This window comes from Cervus elaphus, chromosome 5 (assembly GCF_910594005.1).
Source record: "Cervus elaphus chromosome 5, mCerEla1.1, whole genome shotgun sequence".
NCBI lineage: Eukaryota > Metazoa > Chordata > Mammalia > Artiodactyla > Cervidae > Cervus > Cervus elaphus.
In genome coordinates, this window is record NC_057819.1 from 102,732,848 (window position 1) to 102,753,583 (window position 20,736).

Here is a 20,736-nt window from a genome sequence, read left to right on the forward strand (position 1 = left end):
GATTAGCCAACGGGCATTAACTGAATTCTTATTTTGGGCCAAGCACTGTGAAGACATCAGAAAAACTGGAAAGCAAAACTTCTGCTGTCAAGGAGATGGGAATCTTTGGAGATAAACAAGACCAACTAGAGTCAGATGATGAGAGACCACATAGACACTAAACTGGGCAGTACTGACCAGAAGAGCAACAGGGGCTTGAAGACCAGATACCACTCTGGGCTGAAAAGATGTCATATTGTCACAGCAAAGAGTCTTAAGGGAGGGGGGAATTTGGACAGAGGAAGAGTATGGAAATGATTGTGAGAGGAGAGACAGCATAAGCAAGAAGGCAGAGGCAATCAATCATGGTGGAGGCAGAAAGCAAGGAAGGTTGGCCTTGGCTCCGTGGCAGGTTTTGGAGAACAGTGAGGGGTAAGAGTATCCAGAAACGTTGCATTTGGAAGTGGGTGAGCTGCGTGATGTCCTTGGTAGAAGAAAGATGCCCACAAGCAGAGGAAATTCATTCTTCTCGAGCATGGCCCCAAGTGAAGACACAAGAGCTACGGGGCTGGTAGCTCCTGCCTAGCAGCGCTCCTGGCTCCCTACCCACTCCACTCCCTGGCACCAGCCCCATCCATGCTAGGGAGGCTCTTTCGGTACAGCATGTTCTGATCGCCCAGGGATGTAGAGCATCCCCCCACCCCCTCACATATGTACCGAGCTGGCGTGAATACCTAATCATTGGCTGGGCTTCCCTGGCTCCATCCCCAGAGTTGAGGGTACCGTGAGGGCAGGAAAGGACAGAGAAGCTAGGAGTTCCCTGTATTGAGATTGTCCTTGAACAAAGCCTAGAAGAGTTTCTCTTTGTCTCAAGGTTCATAGCATTCCCTTTGCTGGGGATGGGGAACCACAGTACACTGATACACTTGTCCAAAGTTAGAACCTGTCCCTACTTGGGAGTCCCAAACCAGGAGGGATGATTCGAGAGCCACCCAGCTGCCTCATTTCTGGGAATGGTTTCTCCAGCAACCCCTGTTGACTTCTTGCTGTACATCAAGTCATCCAAACATCAAGGCATGCTTGTCTTCTTGCCCGGGCTCTCCATTCCTTTTTGTCCCCCATCTTCATGGCCACTCCTCACCTATACCTGCATCTCCTCTCCCCCATCTGCTGACTCCTGTATTATTCCTAATCTGGCCCCCAGAACCCAGACCAGCTCATTCACCTCATTAGTCATTCATCTCACTTCTCTTTGGTCTTTTTTCCCATGTCTTCCCCTCCTTTTTTCCCTCCAGGTCTGGCACTGAACAATCTCCCTTCTCTCTCTTAGACTTTGGAATCTCAAGGTTCTGTCTCAAGGGGTGGAGGGAGAAAAACAGAATGACACGCTAGACATTTTGCCTACATTCTTTCCTCCAGCAGTTGAGAGATGGCTAAGAGTGATTCAGAGGAAGGAACTGGAATAAGGGGAAATAGCTTTGCAGCTCACAGTGCCTTGTCAGGAGCAGGGCTTGGAGGAGCCAAAGGTGGAAGGGGCAGTGTGAGAGGTGAAATGACCCATGGACAGCATGGGTTGGAGTCTCAGTGGAGTTAGGTCCTGGACCCAGTCCTAGGGTCCAGGACTCAGATGAGATCAGTCACTCTACCTCCTTCTCCTTCAAACTTAGATTTTTCTGAGCCTGAGAACTAGTTTGCCTAATACTATTCACACCAAAATGAATGATTTTATGACCCACCTCCTCAGCTCCACTGGGCTTCCATTTTCATCTGACAGCCCCGTGATGTACTGGGAGAAACAGTCTGCCATTCAAGGTAGGGTAACCTGTCATTATGTCAGTGCAGCCAAAAGCTCCTGCCCCCACTGGCTTGCTGGCAACTGGAGCTGAGTAGAGGGAAATCAAGTCACCAGCATCACCTGTGTCCTAGCACGGGGTCCCCGGAAAGCAGGATGGGGTCAAGAGTTGGAACCTGGACACATTCCTCCTGCCTGCCCCTGCAAAACTTTGTCCCCACTAACACCATGACCCCTCCCTTCTTTTGCAGAGAAGCCTCGGATGAACAACATCCTGACATCGGCCACCGAGCCCTATGACCTCTCCTTCTCACGCTCCTTCCAGAACCTGGCCCACCTGCCCCCATCCTACGAGTCCGCAGTGAAGACCCACCCCAGCAAGTACTCATCCCTGAAGAGGCTAAGTAAGTGGGATATTTTCCCAGGGCTGGGGGCTGCTTCCAAGGCTTCCATGACATCTTCTGGTGTCTCACTCTCTTGCCCCACACCTGAGGGCATGGGGTGGGGTCCCAAGAACAAAGAGAATCTGGAAGAAGAGAACAGACAAGCCCCTCGTTTTTGTTCTTCAGAGCATGAGTCCATCTTCTCCCTTGGTAGAGTGGAGGCCAAGGGATCCTCAGACCCACATTCCCATGGGAGGCAGTGGTTCAACTCATGCACCACATTAACTGCAAGAGAAAGCCTTCCCCCAGCCTCGCCCCACACCTACCTTCTTCAAACCCTGGGCCTCCCTTGCTCTCTGTCTTGGAGTAAAAGTGATCAATGCCAGAGCTTTCTCTGAGGCTCTTCCCAGAGACTTGGGCTTATGGAAGGGCCTATAAACCAGTTCTCTCCCTAACTCCATCAGTGATGTCTTGGGAACCTGAGACCCCTCACTCCATGCACACATCCCATTTCATGAGTTGAGTCCAGGTCATCCCATGATCCCAGCTCTGCCATTTGAGTCTGGGGAGGCTCTTGAGACTGACATGTTTCAGACGTTACAGTATCAAGAAGGTATATGGTAGGAGGAGTCTTCTCTTCTAGCTTTCCAACCCATAGACCTTTTGCCTGCACTGCCCAATGAGTCTGTTTTGATGACCACCCAGCTACAGGGCTGAGCATGCACTTGAAGTTACAGAGTGACCTACTATGATAGCAGTTCAGCTCAGGAGACAACATTGGCCACCTCCAAAGTGGCACAGTGAGTTTCTATGGTTAAATGTGGGGAATCTCACATTCTGCAGAGACGTGGAAGGCTGTCTGTAGGAAGCCTCATTCCTCAACTGTGGGGTAAAGCAGGTTTGTCCTGGGTGAGTTCATGGGTCAGCTTGGGGATGGAGGGAAAGGCAGAACATCTGAATGAGGTGCACATATGGAGTTGCCCTGGCCTGCTTGTGCTGCGGGCACAGGCGAAGCGTATGTAGACTTGATTCTATGCCATGTGTTGGCTTCCCAGGCATAGGCTGTTACTCCAGAGAAGGTGTTAGTATGTTCCTAAGTAACCAGGAAGCATTTTCACAAGTGCCTCCTGGAAGGAGCATCCTGGAAGCATTCTAGCAGGAGACTGGTTTTCAGCCCGGTTTCCTTGGACAGAGGTTCTGAACCTCATCAGAAAGCTGCCAGCTGCTACCTGGGAGTTTCAGCAAGATCCAGGGAGCTATTCTGTTTTGGGACCATGGTGGGGCAGAAGCAGTCCTGGAGCAGGAGTTCAGGGTCATGGGCTTGCCATAGAGTTGGTCCTGAACTCCACGGGGACCTTGAGGGAGTCTCTTAACCCCAGAGTGGGTCCAAGAACTAGGGGCATCAGCATCGCCTGGGAGCTTGTTGGAGAAGTAGGCTGACTTGCAGACCCACCCCAGAGCCAGGTCTGAATCAGACTGCATTTAACAAGACCCCGGAGGGCTTCCCTGGGGCTCCATCAGTAAACAATCTGCCTGCAACGCAGGAGACCTGGCTCCATCCCTGGGTTGGGAAGATCTCCTGGAGAAGGAGATGGCAACCCACTCCAGTATTCTTGCCTGGAGAATCCCATGAACAGAGGGGCCTGGTGGGCTACAGTTCATAGGACTGCAAAGAGCTGGACACCACTGAGCGACTCAACCAAGCCAGCCCGAGGACTGACTTGCACGCGCAGTGGAGCGTCGACCCCTCTGGGCTGCATCACTACAGTGCGGTCCTGGCTACAGCATTGCGGTGTCCCCCACCCCGGCTCACTCCTCTCCCTCTTGCTCTCACCCTGTCTCTCCTCTGCAGCCGACAAGGAGGCTGACGAGTACTACATGAGGCGGCGGCACCTGCCTGACCTGGCCGCCCGCGGCACCCTCCCCCTCAACGTCATCCAGATGTCCCAACAGAAGCCGCTGCCTCGCGAGCGACCCCGCCGGCCCCTCCGGGCCATGTCGCAGGACCGGGTCCTTTCCCTGGAGCGAGGCCTGCCGGACGACTTCGGCCTGCCCTACGACCGCCTCCTCTCGGACGAGCAGCTGCTCTCCACGGAGCGCCTGCACTCCCAGGACCCGCTGCTGTCCCCGGAGCGGACGGCCTTCCCCGAGCAGTCCCTGGCGCGGGCCATCTCGCACACGGATGTCTTCGTGTCCACGCCCGTGCTGGACCGCTACCGCATGACCAAGATGCACTCGCATCCCAGTGCCTCGGATAACTCGTACGCCACCCTGGGCCAGAGCCGCACGGCGGCCAAGCGCCAGGCCTTCGCCTCGCGCAGACACAACACCGTGGAGCAGCTGCACTACATCCCGGGCCACCACACCTGCTACACGGCCAGCAAGACGGAAGTGACCGTGTGAGCGGCGGCGGCCCGGGGTCGGCCGGGACCCGGGCCGCAGCTTCCGGGCCTGGACGCGGCCCCTCCCCGCGTCCTCTCTCGCTGGGGCCGGGGGTGGGCCGCCTCTCCCAGAAAGCCATACTCCTGGGACTCGGCCGGTGGCCGGGCACAGCGCGCGCGCTGACCTGGGATCTAGAGCGGTCACCCCCACTGTTACAGAAGAATCGGAGGGGAGGGGGGAGAGGGGCGAGGCCTCGGTCTCCCTCCCCTCCCCCACTGTCACCACGTCCCTTTCAGTCCCACGTCCCCCTCCCCCTCCTGGGGGGCTCAGCTGCAGGTCCGTCCGTCGTCGAGAGACCCTGGCCTGACCCTGGCCGGAAGCTGCCCGCCCGGATTTGACTTGGCCGATGGGCTGACGGAATAGGCTCCACGGTCTCTTTCATTCACCTAAAACCGCATCACAGAAATCTTCTTAGTGCCTAAAAACTGCCTGCTCGCTCTCTCAGAGCCAGGGAGCTGCTGTGTCCATAAGCACAATAATGATTCTCTTCTGCCCGCTGGAACTCTCTGGTCCCCACCGGGTGGCCCTTCTCTCTGCTGACTCCCCGGGGCCCCGCCCTGGCCCTGTGCCCCTCCCCCAAGCCCCAGGACCTGGAGGGGGTTCCCTTCCTTCAGCTGCCGCCCCAAGGTTGGGAACCCCGCCCCTTTCCGGCTGGCTGCCCCGCCCCCAGCCCTAGATTCCATCCCTGGGTTCCCTGGGGCTTCCCTCTGGTCATTCTAGAAGAGAGTAGGGACGGGGTGCAGGGGCTTTTGGGGTGGCCCTCCCCAGCAACCCGATGATCTCCACACTTCCTCCAGGCCTCCGGGTCTGTCTGAACCGTGACCTGCCCCTCTGGCCTGCCTTCCCCTCCCTGGCTCTTCTCCCCAAGAGGCTCTGCCCCCTGGCCACAGAGCAGCTGTGGGGAGGCCACTGTGACACCTTGGGCCTCGAAGGCTGGCCATTCCTCCTGCCCAGGGCTCCCGCCACACGCACCAGGTGGGACAGAGGCGCTGGCTGCTGGGTGGACGGCCCAGCCCCACGCAAAGGAGGACCCCAGGCGGTTGTTCTACACCTCGACCTCTCCACTCCCTGCATCACTGACGCCCCACCCCCCGACCCCCGACCCCTGTGCTTGGCCCCGTCTCTGTTTAGAGCCTGCTCTCTGCCAGTTTCCCCTCCTGCGTCACCCTGTCCCCCTCGCCCCACACCTCCCACCTTCCTGCAGCTTCAGGACTCTCTCCTGGCTGCCGCTTCTTTCTCCTGTGTCTCCTTTGGATCTACCGCACAGAGATCAATTAGCAGATGCAAATAATGGTACTCCAGGCTACTGGTCTGGGGGCTAACTGGGTACCTCCACAGTGCTCCCCTGCAGGGGGCATCGGCCCTCCGGCAGATCCATGCCCTCAGCTCTATTGGTGGGGGTGGGGGGCGGAGTGGGGGAGAGAAGGCTCCATTCTCCAGGCCAGGATACCTCCCTGGGCTGGAGCTGGGGGAAATGGCTTCTGACTATTGGGCAAAAGTATGATACTACAAATGTGACAGCTGCCACAGTCAGACTCTAAAAGCAATGACTTTAAACTAGCTTTTAGATTTCCCAGTTCCGCATACAACATGTATGACCCTTTAAAAAGCAGGGGTGGGGCAGGGAGAACGCCCCAGGGTCAGCCCTGGGAATTTTTAATCTAATCCACAGAGAAATCAATTGACTGATTCCTCCTACTTTTTCAAGAATTCCAAAGCTCTTGTCCTCCCCTCCCTACCACAGTGCTCACCATCACAAGAATCACGAGGGGGACTGAGGCTGGGGGTGATGGACACAGCACCAAGGTCCCTAAGGGGGCAGTGTCACTGGGGCTGTGAGGCTGTGAGGTCAGGGATAACTCTCTGCTTCCCTTCTTGACAAACACATAAACTGTCTCAAGGGCTGGTCCCTAAGGGTTTATGAGAGTTCACTCCAGAAGATGAAGCTAAGAGGGCTGGGCTGGAAGGAATCAGCTACTCCTGGAAAGGAACATGTGTCTGTCACAGCCACCCGCATCTGCCCACTGCTCTCTAATCCAGTCTTTGGCACTCCCCTTGAAGGCTGGTGCAGAGCAGGGGAAAGGATGTGGGTGGATGTGAATCTATACAAACATAGACCTGAACCAGAAACCGGTTCTCATTCATATCTGCAGCATCCTCTCTGCACCAAGTTCTCCAGCCCTCAGGGCAATGATGCTTCTCCCCAGCCCTGTGTGTCTGTCTGGGGTCTGTTTGGCAGTTTGATTCTGAACCATTTCTCACCCCAGCATTCCTGCTGCCCAGTTTAAAACCCCTGGTTGTCGGTTGGATCAAAAAATTTCTATCTGACCCTTTACTTCTTTGAAATGATTCTTCTGCTTCACCCTTGAGTCTGGAAGGAGGGAGGGAATGAAGGAAGAAAATAAGAGAAAGAAGTCTACAGACGAGCTCCAATTCAGTCCCCTCATTTCAGGATCCATACAATGATGTAGCAATATCGTGTGCATCAGTCGTGCCGTCCATATTTGTAGGATGAGCAAAGCTGCGTTACTGGACGAGTTCTTTTAGCAGAGAGGAGAGGGTTCTGGAGCTGGAACCCGGGTGCCCAGACTTCAGCACAACCAGGCTGGTGGCCATTACCCCACATGGAAGGGCTGGCCCTTCCCCCACAATGGAAGCCCTGCTCTCCCACTAAGGGTAGCCCCAAGCCCGATGTTTCCCTCTGCTTGTCTGGCTCTCTGAGTCTCCATTGCTCTGCTGGGGAAACACTGGGGTCTGCATGGGTTCTCTCCTGCCCTGAAGGTTTGTGCTGGTCAGCTTGGCCTTTGATGGCAGCTGAGTTCTCACTATCCGTCATGCCCTTCCACCTTTCCTGCCTTGCTTCCTCCAGTGAACTTCTGGCTCCGGGAGCTTGTAAGTCACAAATGCTTTCCCAAGAACTCCTTTAATCCCCTAAATGGTCTTTTACCCACAGGGCTCCCCAGTGTATTGGGTGATGGGCTTGCTTTCTAAAAAGCTCCCACCCTTCTCTTCATTCAGATGTCTCCTCCCTCTTTCCACTCCCGGCCTGAACCTGACCCCACTCTTCCATGCCCGTTCAGTGCTTCCTCCTCTCATCTCCCTGGCCCTGGTCTTCTTCCATTCACCTCTCTCCATCCCAATCTCTTTTCCCTGGTCCTGCTGCACTACCCCCCGGTTATAAAATGTGGAGGTCTCAATGAAGATAGTCCCAGAGTGAGACATTCTTCAGGTCCCTGTTGGCCTCATTGGTTTATCCTTCACCTCCTGCCCCCATGAGATAAAGGGTGGAAGCTACTCTGTCAGAGGCATCATGGGCAAAGACTGGCTTTGGTTCCTGCAGCTGGCATGTCCCTGAAGCCCCTTCCCCGGCTTGCTGCTAGCCCAGAGGCTCCTGCTCCGGCCAAAGATTCATATCCTTGAGGGCTCTCGGCCACTGTTCCATCTCAGTTATGCCTGTCCTGCTTGTGTGTATCATAGACCTCCCTTTGTCTCCAAAAGATGAGAGAGCCTCATGACTGACTGAGCTTGGAGAAATATCCATTCCAGTAAGCCCAGTAACCCTACCACCAAACAGTCCACTTTCTTCAGAGATACCCTGTCTGCCCCAGCCTTCTGGCCTCAGATTCCAGTCAGAGGCAACTGTGAACTTGACCTTCAGGGCCTGCTGGTGATCGAGATCCTAGGAAGCACCTGTTCTATTCCCCCCACACTTTCCTCCACCCTCTTCCCCAAACCTGGGAAACTTGGCTCTGGAGTATTTTCTAGGAAGCTCGTTGTGCTTCAATGATGTATTTTTCAGGGTTCCTATGTATTTTTTTTATATATATATAAATGCAGCATTTTAGTGACAGATTTGATATGAGAGCTGTGTCTTCCTGGGCTCTGTATTTGATTTCTGAAGGTAGCATACTACAGGAGGAAAAACCACGGGGCTGAGGCTCTTGGAGATTTGGCTTCCGTGTTGGCTTTGTCCCCGTCTTGCCATGTGACCGAGGACCAGCTGCGTTCTCCCTCAGCACCTCTTTTTCCCATGTGTAAAGCGAGGGGCTTTGACCAGATGAGTTCTGAAGTTCTATCCCACTCGTACATGTAGGGCTCCCATTCCCCGTTAGTACCCCCTCCTCTCAGCATCCCTCCCCTCCCAGCTGGGCCGCGCATATCCCATTCCACATGCCCCACGGCGACATGGTCAGGTGCCCTGGGCAGTCTCCGCACTCCTTCCCAGAGCCCGGGGTGGGCCCTGTGGTCACAGTTACCCCGGGACGCTCTCCCGTCTGAAGGTGGAAGGGCCCGCCCATTCAGTGGGCTACCAACCGTGTGTCCCAGAATCCACTCCCACCCCATATAGACACACCTGTATCACCCCAGGTATCTGAGTCACTGGGGAATTCTCAAGTGCTCATCCTGATGTGGTCCTTAGAGCTGGAGGGAGGTGGTTCTGATTTCCGAGATGGCATGGGCTAGAGGAGAGCGGTCCAGAGATTGGCCCACGATGGCACGAAGTCTGTATCTGGTATCAGCTCGGTGATGCATTTCAAGCCACGGGGGAGACAGAATGCACCGCGGCGACTCTGCAGCGATGGGCGTCACGTCTCCCACCAGAACCTGTGTCCTGAAGACTGAGTCTGGACACGGGGCTCCGCACCACCTGGAGGAGGGGAGGCACCCCCCTGGGCTGCTAAGAGGTGGGCACCCATCCCATTCTAGTACCTCTCTGGCCCCTCCTCTCGTGACACTACCATCCTCCCAGTGAAAGCTTGAGAAGAAGCGAGAATTGAGAGTACAAGTCAGTACCACCGAACCCATCTTGTAAATCGGCGAACACATCCACCATCCATCAGTCAGAGAAAGGACGTCCTGCGTTTCCTTAACACTCTCCCTCCTGGGAGAGAGGAAGACCCCTGCTCCACTCTGCTGCCCACTCCTGCCCTGACCTTTGAATGCCACTCCCTGGGAGGACTCAGTCTTTTGCTTCGTAGTGGCAAATATTCCTCTAGTTCTATAACTCAACTAGACATTTTGTAGTAAAGAATTCTTAAAATTCTCTAATTAAAAAAAAAAAAGCAATTCTTACTGTAATATTTTTAGTTTGGGGACACAATTTCCTAAGGGGGGATTAATGAACATTTTTATGCATTAGCCCAATTTATGGATTCCATGTTTATTACATATGGTAGTACTGACGAAAAGTAACTTTCTATCTGTACCTTTGCCCGTTTCTTCATCCTCATAAGTAAGCTTCATGATGAGCAGTGCTCCTATAACTGCCGCTTCTGTACAAATCTCATCGTTCTACTTACCCGTCAAAGCACATTCTATATGTACTGTAAACAGGTATCACTTTAGTAAGATTTAGTCTTAAGGATTTTTCCACTTTTGTCAGTAACAGATATTTATGGATTAAAAAAATAATAAAGCCGTTTCAACATAATCTATGTCTCTTAAAATAGCCAAATAGTTTGCTTCTTCAAACACAGAGGCAGAGGTAATTAAAAAATCACAAAAGGATGTAGATGATCATTGACGGGAGAAGAAACAAGGATTGACCAAGGGAATGAGGGAAATTTTAGGGCAATGGAAGCACTGTAAAACTTGATTATGGTGATGCTCACAACTGCATAAATCTACTAAAAGTCATCAAATTGTATAATACAATGGGTGAATTGTATGATGTGCAAATTAGACTTTGATAATGCTTTCAAAATGGTGAACAAAAGAAATGTGGGAAGGCAGGCTTAGGATAAATGCCAATGGATAAGGCGCACCAACTCAAAACAGAATCAGAAGTTATAGCCTTGTATGGATGTCCCTCGTGGTCCAGTGGTTAAGACTGTGCGCTTCCACTGCAGGGAGCGAAGGTTGGATCCCTGGTTGGGGAATTAAGATCCCACAACTTTGTATCCATATTCATCTACTATAGCCTTATTATTCTTGGACATTAGGTCTTACTTACTAAACTTACTTACTAAACTTACTAAAAGTTTGCTTTTGGTTGATTACAAATCTGTTTACTATTCTCATACATAATAATACATAGCCACACATATTCTAAAGCCTCTTTTGCTCACTATGACAATCATTGTTAGAGTGGAATCCATAGTTTTAGAGTTAGTGCTTGCAGTTGCCATAAGTGACCAGAGTAAAGGTGGTTAAACATCCATACCATTTAAACCAGAGAATCAGGTTGTACAGTGAAAACTGATCTAGATTTGGAGTCCTGCTCAAGACCTCTTTCTCTGGACTCATTTTCTATTTTTATTTTCTTTGGCCCATATTTGCTTTTGCTGCTAAGGTCATCTGTTGTTCTGTGTTTCTGAATTTTCTCCATAACCTAGATACTGGTGGGCTCTGCTTCAGCAAACAAAATATTGCCAAACAGGACATGACTTTTTGCCAACTTTAGCACCTCTGTATTTCCTAGAATTCATAGTCAGTCATACTCACTTACCAGCTGCCTGATTCCTTTGTAATCAAAACCCTTCTCCTGGGCTGTGTTGAGCTTATACATGTATATATTTTAAAAATCTCTTTATCGGGACTTCTCTGGAAGCCCAGTGGTTAAGACTTCGCCTTCCAATGCAGGGGGTACAGGTTTGATTCCTGGTCAGGGAGGTTAAACCCCATGTGCCTTGCAGTCAAAATACAAAATAGAAAATGGAAGCAATATTGCAACAAATTCAAGAGTTTTTAAAAATGGTCCTCTTTAAAAAAGCACAAAAATCCCTTTATTATCTCCCACCAATGGCATTCTTTACCTAGGACAAAGTTACAAATTTGTTTACTACTCTAATACATAATAACACATAACCACACATATTTTAAAGCCTGTTTTGCTCACTATGACAATCATTGTTACACTGGATTATGTCTAAGTCCTGGTGTCTCTAACTCATGATGACACACAGCAAGCGCACACACATTATAAGTTTAGCAAAGCTTCATTACTCTATGCTCATTACTGGAAGGAAACCCAAGGGGGAAAAAAATTCTGAGATGGTAAAAAAAAATTTTTTAGAGACATGAAATTTAATTACAATGTTTACACGTACATGGGATTTCCTGGTGGCTCAGATGGTAAAGAATCTGCCTGCAATGCAGGAAACCTGGGCTCGATCCCTGGGTTGGGAAGATCCCCTGGAGAAGGGAATGGCTACCCAGTCCAGGATTCTTGCCTGAAGAATTCCATGGGCAGAGGAGCCTGGCAGGCTGCAGTCCATGGGGTCGCAAAGAGTCAGATATGACTGAGCAACTAACACTATACTACTACCGCACACACACAGAGGGTTAAGTCAGACTAGCAATATGTTCCCTCAGAGAAAATCACTGGAGACCTTCCTTACTGAACAGGTAAGAATAATGTGCAATTTATATAAAAACGGTCAAGACAATTGAGTCAGAGTTCTTAACATAATGGTGTTTGAAGGATTCTTCTCTTAAACTGGCTAAACATCCACTTTTTAAAAAATTTTATTTTATTATAGTTGATTTACAATGTTGTGTTAATTTCTGTTGTACAACAAACTCATTCAGTTATACATATAAATATATATATATACACATTCTTTTTCATATTCTTTTCCATTCTGATTTTATCACAGTATATAGAATATCTATGTAAGAGGTTAAGGAAAAATCCAAACTTTTTAGCCAGCCCAACAGTTCCCTGTACAATCAAGTAGGATCTTATTATTTACTCACCTTATATATAATAGTTTGCATTTGTTAATCCCAAACTTCCTTTCCTTCCCTTTCCCACTTCTCCTTCCACTTGGCAACCATAGCCTGTTCTCTACAAATAACCACTTTTAAATATCATTAATGTGAACAATTTGTTCAAATTTTCCTCTTTGATTCTCATAGATAAGCCTCAGTTTGGCCTCTGTCACCATTGTCACTAATCCCAAACTGCTGAGATCTATAAAAATGAGATAAAAATGAGGTCTTAATACACCATCATTAATAAGTCCAGGCCAGAGAAAACTCATGTTGGAAGCATCGAGATGCCAGGGGTCTCAGCCAGGCTTTCACCTTGCACATCACTTTGAACACTGACCTTTCTCCCCGGCTGAGCGTGAAGGAAGCACAAAATCTCTAGGGAAGAATAAGAAAGATTTTCCTCCAAGATTCTAAGAAGAAATCCAACAGCACTAATGGTTTGGGCTGCAAATGTGTCAGGAGTAGACAAGTCAGAAAGAGCAGAGGTTGGAATGAGTGCTTAGAAACTTCTAGAATGAGTCAGTAACTTTTATACCAGGGATGTGTGGAGCAATGCCATCGTTGGTCCTTGGTGTCCTCATCTGTAAAATTTAGGATATCAGATGAACAAAACAAAATGAAACAAAACCATGTCTGATTTATTTTATCACTAAATTAGCACAGCACAATACTCAAATTTCATCTGGGCTTCTTGGTAGCCAGATGAACTTGTAAGTATCCCATCCTGCTTGGCCTTGCCCGTCTCAGCTTTCCATGAGACTAGAGTGCAGTCAAAGAGTACCGGACTAGGTATCAGAAGTTCTGGTTCACTGTATTAGCTCTGCTGGCATTTTGCTGTGTTACCTTGAAAGACATCTTTCTCCTCTCCAAATCTCAGTGTTTTCATTTAAAAGAAAAAGAGTGGTCCAGACCTCTCTAAGTCTCTAAAAATCCTTCTCATCTTTTTTAGCCTGTTTCTGTGACTTTGCCAAGACTCTGCAGGGAGCTGGTACGCTCAGGTAGCATAAGTCTCAGCAGAAGGGTACGGTGGGAGTGCAGGGTGATGGGATGGCAGAAGAGAACCCATGGCAGGAACCATCACTTATGAAATAGCATTTTCCCAGTGACAAGCATGGCTATCCTGCATCAATAAGGCGGTTACGGAGGAAGAGAACGTGTTAAGATACTGGAAGAATGAGGTCCTTAGAAAGCTGCCTCTTCTGTTTAACTTAACTTCTTGTGATTTCCCAAAGCCAGCAACCTGTCTGTTAAAAAAAGGAAATCCAAAGAATGCATTTCCACAGAAAGTCCTCAACAGTTCATTATTTTTTCTGTGTTTGCCCATGGATACACGGCTCAGATGTGTGTTTCAGGACAAGGGCTCTCTCCAAGACAAGAAGCTGTTTCGCCTCCAGCTTCAATCTCAACCCCAAGGCCAAGTTCTGGAGATAGGCATCCAGTGTAGAATACTGGGACCATTGTTCCCCAGTGTGTGTACACTAATGATTCTTTCTTGGACCATTGTTACAGCTACTCCTGCTGGTTCACCATGGCAACCATGGAAAAGACCTCCCCCACTACCCAAATGATGCTAGTCCATACATCGGTCTTCATTTCAGACTTGGAGAAAAAACAAAACACTGTCACTTAACCCAGTGTGCCCACAGACACATCAGTACCACTGGGAGCTCATGGCAACGTTCATTGCCAGTCCTTCTCAAGACCTATTGAATCAGAATCTCTAGGTGAGCCCCCAGAGTTTGCTTTTCCACAAGATTCCTAGGTGACTCTACGCACGGTAAAGTTTGAGAAGCCCATTCTCTGCTTTTTTTTTTTTTCAGTTTTGAAATGCTATAATTCTGTGATAATAAAGAGTTGGAATTCAGGGGATGAGAGCAGCCTTGATTTATGTAGCCAAACAATCTCAGGCAACCAGCTTCAGCGAAGAGGTCAGAACAAATGAGTTTACACAAGCATTTACTGTATAGCACAGGGAACTCTATTTAATATCTTGTAATAACCTATAATGGAAAAAAAATCTGAAAAATACATACATATAACTGAATCACTTGGCTGTACCCCTGAAACTAATACAATAATGCAAATTAACCATACTTCAATCTTTTTTTAAAAAAAGGAGTTTACAGAGGATTAACTATTTGGGAAATAAGAAACTGAAGCAGGGCGTATAAACTATCTGTGCATGCATGCGTGCTAAGTCACTTGAGCTGTGTCTGACTCTTTGTGACACTATGTACCATAGCCCACCAGGCTCCTCTGACCATGGGCTGCCATGCCCTCCTCCAGGAGGTCTTCCTGCCCCAGGGATTGAACCTCCATCTCTTATGTCTTCTGCACTGGGAAGTGGGTTCTTTACCACTAGCACCACCTGGGAAGCCCAAAACTATTTGTAGGAAAGTTTAACAGAAGAAAGGATAGGTTGATGAGAAGTTTTCAAGACCGCACAAACCTGAGAGTGTTCAAATTTGAAGAGAAAGGAGAATCAGGTAAGGATGGGGACCCAGGACCAGATCCATACCCTCAGGTGTAGGAGGAGCAGAGGAGGAAGAGCGGCTCCTCTGGAACTTCTTAAGGAAGCAAGATGGAGGCCACTGTGAAGGAAGCGGGAGGGGCTGTGTGGGGAGGTTTCCTGGGAGGGTCCCAGTCTTCTTGGCGATGGATGATGCAGAATCCCTGAATTAGGCAGGATAGGCTGGATTCTGCTGTAGTGATAAACAACTCTCAAATCTCCTTAAGACATCAAAAGGTTATTTTCTATTCCCACTCTGCTGCAGATCAGCGGGGGCTTCTTTCTGTGGTCCTGCCCTGTCCTTACTCAAGGGCTCAGTGGCAGCTAGTCAAGTCCCCCCACCCCCCTGCCCCACCCCACCCCCGCTTCCAGAGATGAAAAAGAGAGCTGTGGAAGGTCTGCCCAGGATCCTTAAAAGGCAGCCAGAAGTGACACATATCAGTCTACTCTGGTCTGCTTACACAGTCTCACCCACCTCAGAGAAGCCAGGACATGTGGTTTTATGACCTTCCAGCTAGAGGAGCAGGAAGTATCCAGTGAGTAGCATCAGTGACGATCACAGATGCCATGCTGCGCTGAGAGCCAAAGACTGGGAATTTACAGAAGCAAATGGTCCTCCTCTGTGGCAAAACCCTCAAAATGTTCTCAGGGTTTAAAGCAGTAAAACTTTCCTGCAGCAGGTTTATTCTATATAAAGCCAGTGGCACGTCCATTGTTGTTGTTTAGTCACTAAGTTGTGTCTGACTCTTTGCGACCCCATGGACTATAGACTGCCAGGCTCTTCTGTCAGTGGAATTTCCCAGGCAAGAACACTCGAATCAGTTGCCATTTCATTCTCCAGGAGGTCTTCCCGACCCAGGGATTGAACTTGCATCTCCCACATTTGCAGGTGGCTTTACTAAGCCACCAGGGAAACCCAGTATGTCCATAAAGTTAAGTGGCTCAGTCGTGTCCGACTCTTTGCGACCCCGTGGACTGTAGCCTCCATCCATGGGATTCTCCAAGCAAGAATACTGGAGTGGGTTGCCATTTCCTTCTTCAGGGGATCCTCCCGACCCAAGGATGGAACCCAGGTCTCCCGCATTGCAGGCAGATTCTTTAACTTTTGAGCCCCCAGTATGTCCATAGCCATTTCAAATCGGTTAGCAGATGTTTTAATCAGGAGTCATTTGGTTACAAGAAACAAAAAGTAACTGAAATTAGTCAAGGCAAAAGATGAGAATATTATTTTAATAGTAATAATAATATTTAATTTAATAATGATTATTTATTACACTAAATGAAAATAAATTTAATACTAATTGTCATTGTTAGATATAAAAGCATCTCACAGGATCTAAGTCCTGAATGTATCAGTCAGTTCAGTTCAGTTGCTCAGTCATGTCCGACTCTTTGTGACCCCATGGACTACAGCACGCCAGGCCTCCCTGTCCATCACCAACTCCCGGAGTTTACGCAAACCCATGTTCACTGAGTCAGTGATGCCATCCAACCATCTCATCCTCTGTCGTCCCCTTCTCTTCCCGCCTTCGATCTTTCCCAGCATCAGGGTCTTTTCAAGTGAGTCAGTTCTTCGCATCAGGAGGCCAAAGTATTGGAGTTTCAGCTTCAACATCAGTCCTTCCAATGAGTATTCAGGACTGATTTCCTTTCAGAATGTATAAGTGGGCCTATTCAAAGCTAAGAAGTTGAAAGCCATCCAGGGACTTCCCCAGCAGTCTTGTGGTTAAGATTCTGCACTTCCAGAGTCTGTGGGTTCCAGGGGCTGTGGGTTTGATCCCTGATCAGAGAATTAAGATCCCACAGGCCCAGCTGTGCAGCCAAAATGTAATAATAATAATAATAATAATATACTAGCTTTCAGTGAACTTCTTTGAGAAAGAAAAAGAAAGTCATTCAAAACCCTAGCAACACTCTCTCCCTATCTCATTTCCTCTCTCTGCAAATTTCCATTCCTCTCGCGTGTGTTTCCTTTCACACATGGCTAAACCTGACTAAGATGACACCTTCATTCAGCAATCCTATCTGCATAATCTCCTAGGTCTAACCCATGTAGCAAGCTGACACAATCTCTTTGTACCTCAGTCCCAAAAGTCTGGGAAAAAAAGCCAAAAAAATCTCTATAAACGATTCCCCTTGTGTATTGGTTATCCACTGCTGCATGACAAAGCTCCCCAAATTTAATAGTGCAAACAACAATTCTTGAGTGCTGCAATCCCTCATGGTTCTGAGGGTTGTCTGAGCTCAACCACACAAGACTCACTAAGGGTCCCTAATGTGGTTGCTGTTGGGTGGTGGCTGGGACTGGAGGCATCTCTGTGGTTTCCTCACTCACCTGTCTGGCTCTTAGGTACTGGTCACAACCTCAACAGGATTACCTATTGGAACCCTTACAAGCATCCTCTCCATGTGGCCTGGGCTTCCTTACCACGTGGCAGCTGGGTTCCCAGAGCAAGTATCTAGAGACAGGATGAAAGAGAGGGAGTAGGCACAGGGAAGATATGGAGAGAGCAAGTCAGGTAAAAGCTGTAGCATGTCATGTGCTGCAGCCTCAGAAGTTACATAGTATACTCTCTAAGTCATGGAGTTCTGCCCAGGTTCAAGGGGAGGGGACACAGATTCCACTACCGAAAGAGGGTGTAGCAAGGTTTCATTGTAAGAAAGGCATGTTGATGGAAGAGACGGCCACGACCATCCTTAGAAAATGCAATCTGTCACCTTTTGGGTCAAGAGTCTATCCCTGGTCCCATCACTGTGGTCAGGGAACCTTGGATCACATACTCCACCACCCCTGGAGTTGTAGACCGCTTTCTGAAGAAGAAGCGGAGGATGAGCCCATACCCTCAGCAGTCTCTTTACAGTGGGACATCCTTAAGATATTAAGAAAGCAGCTCGCAAACATAGCATCTGCTCTTTAATTCCAATCTTAAGACTCCAAAGAAGACAATGAACAGGATGTGATAACAGTGAATTCCGTGAAATTGAATTAAAATATTTCCTGACAACAGAGTATTTATGATTTTAAACTGGTGGTTCCCCCCCACTTTCCTTTTACCCCTACTCTATCTCCCACCAGTCCAAACAACAGTAACCCACCACCTCTCTGCTCCTAGAGAAAGCTAGAGACCAGAGGAAGAAGGCTTGTTCAACCTTGACTCTCAAAATTGACTTCTGTCAAGCTCACAGGAGCAAAACTTGTCATGTAATTGCAAGAGCCACAGAGTGGAAAGAGAAATTGTTTCCTATGATATTGAAAGCTGACCTTTAAGTATCAATGAGCCCTGCTTGATAAGAAACCAGAGTAGATTGCATACAGAATGTGGAGGGAGAGTCCTTCCCGGAGGTACAGGACAGAGGGAAATACCTTCCTGCATCAAGAGACGAGATTCAGGGAGAATCACAGAAGAGAGCAAGACACGTGTATCTCTGAGGGTCCTGATCGTCACCACTGGGTGGGTGCCTAGGGATGGGGGGACAAGGGCGGGGGACAACAGAATCCTGCAGATAGATTGGAGGTCTGAGGTCAGAATGGACTTCTGCTCAGCTTCGGGGAGGAAAATTCCTGATGAATATGGCAGGTATGGCAGCTTGGAAATGGTAGCAAGACAGATCTATATAGAGCAAGCCCTTCCCGAGCAAGCCCTTCCCCCACCTTCAACACCAGGCTCCCACCTCTCAGGCACTCAGACAATGAGTGCCCTGGCTAGGAATCTGAAGGATATGTCTGAAGATTAGGAATTTCAGATCCCACAACAGCATGGAACCACTGTTACATAGAAAGGAAGAAATATCTGTATTTCTGAGTTACAGTCATGAATTTTAAACCTGGGACATCCATATCCTGAGACCCAATGTCTTTCAAGAGTGGTTCTCAAGCTTTTTGATATCAGTACCTCTTCATATTCTTAAAAAGGATTGACATATATATAGTACCATGTGTAAAACAGCTAATGGGAACCTGCTATAAAGCATAAGAATCTCAGCTCTGTGGTCTGGGTGACCTAGAGGGATGGGATGGGGGGGTAGGAGGGAAGTCCAAGAGGGAGGAAAAAAATATATATATAATATATATATATATATATATATATTAGCCAATTCACTTCATTGTACAGCAGAAACTAACACAACATTTTAAAGCACTTATATTCCAATTTTAAAGAGTATTGAGGACCCCAAAGAACTTTTCCTTGGGTGGGACATATCTATATACATTTATTATACTATAAATAAAAAATGGAGACCATTTAAAAAGTCATTTATTAAGCTATTTTAAACTAAAAACAATAAAACCATGATGTGTCAACATAATAACACACTGCTGTGAGAAATGACTGTTACTTTCCAAAAATACAGTAACAAGGGTAGAATTACTTCACTCTTTTGAAAGTTTCTTTGTATCTGACTTATTAGAAGATACCTAGATTTTGATATGTGCTTCTGCAGTTATCAGATACTTTGTACACCACCCCTCAGAGCTGGGGGAGGTGGAAGATTGACTTATATATACTACCATATGTAAAAGAGCTAGTGGGAACCTGCTATAAAGCACAAGAATCTCAGCTCTGTGCTCTGGGTGACCTAGAGGGACAACCTCACCCACAGAGGAACCGGGTGGAAAAGCTCCCCCTTCTCCACTGTCACTGGTCAGCCCCTCCCTTATCACAGGGACACTGACAAGCCCCAGTATACCTGAGCTTAGGCCAGGAAGAGGCTTCAGTATCATATTAATTTGGAATTGCTAATGTTCTAATTAACTAGGCATATTAATTATTAAGCTATGAAGTGACCAAATGACTTCTTATTTTCTAAGAATAACCTGGAAAGTAGGGGATAGAAGGAAGGAATTAAGTTGTAGGACTTACTTGCTTGATACTATATACACAATGCAATGATTATATAGATAAACACATCTGGCATGGGACCTTGGCACAATGTCTTGGATTAAAGCAGAGGAAACATTCATGGAAAAGCCTCAAAAGAGGATCATAAAACTGTAGGAATGAGAAACCATGACATCCTCAATGGGCTACAAGACGACGAGGCTTTAATATGTCAGGAGCAGAAAAACCCTACAGAGGGCTAGGATGGGAAGGAAGCAGGTGGCACACAGACGTGTGATTCTTTGTCCTCCATCATCCTGGTCACCACGTGGTGCCCCACACGCCTCTGGGTATTACACGCCCCCATACGCCAACTCCCAGTGCAGGTGCGTGATGCAGACCAGACCAGTTAAAAGTGAAAGTGAAAGTCAAGTCAGTCGTGTCCAACTCTTTGCCATCCCATGGACTATACAGTCCATGGAATTCTCCAGGCCAGAATACTGGAGTGGGTAGCTGTTCCTGTCTCCAGGGGATCTTCCTAACCCAGGGATCGAACCCAGGTCTCCTGCATTGCGGGCAGATTCTTTACCCGCTGAGCCACAAGGGAAGCCCTGACCAGTCCGATTCTTTCATTTCTAAACCAAGACTTAAAGAGAGGAAATTCCCTTCTTCTCAAGGAATGGGTCTTAATGATATGAACCTGGGGCTACCGGTAGCCTTGTTCCCCACAGTATGGAGAAAGAATGCAGAAAAGAAGAACAGTGATCATTGGTATTAATTCAAGAAATGATTCCCAAGCACTTTGCAGGTATTAACTCATTCGACCCTCATGTTGTCTCCTCGTGAGCAGGAACTACTGCAGGCCCCACTGTTAAGGAGTCTGGCCTTACCCCAAGAAAGAGGATGCACTGAGGCCCCTAGGAAGCATGGTGACAAGGTCAAGGCTCTATTTCAGAGGGATCACTAGGACTCTACTGCAGGGAGGGATTGGAGGATTTCATGCTGAAGGCAGGGAGACCAGGGAGACTCATGCGGATCCTGTGCTGAATCAGAACTTACACCCTGTCCTCAAAATTTCAACTGCACAGGGCAACA

The 20,736-nt window shown here is 48.4% G+C and overlaps 1 protein-coding gene across 3 annotated transcripts in view; it reads left to right on the forward strand.

Moving 5' to 3' along the window:
- Positions 1 to 5,913, forward strand: part of SHISA6 (shisa family member 6) — a 254,345-nt gene extending 248,432 nt beyond the window's left edge. For all 3 annotated transcript variants that reach the window (XM_043903866.1, XM_043903867.1, XM_043903868.1), the window contains 2 exons: positions 2,023 to 2,175; positions 4,007 to 5,913. In XM_043903866.1, coding sequence (XP_043759801.1) covers positions 2,023 to 2,175; positions 4,007 to 4,557 — 704 coding nt within the window. In that variant the 3' untranslated portion in view covers positions 4,558 to 5,913. The remainder of the gene's footprint in view (positions 1 to 2,022; positions 2,176 to 4,006) is intronic.
- Positions 5,914 to 20,736: the final 14,823 nt, after the last annotated feature.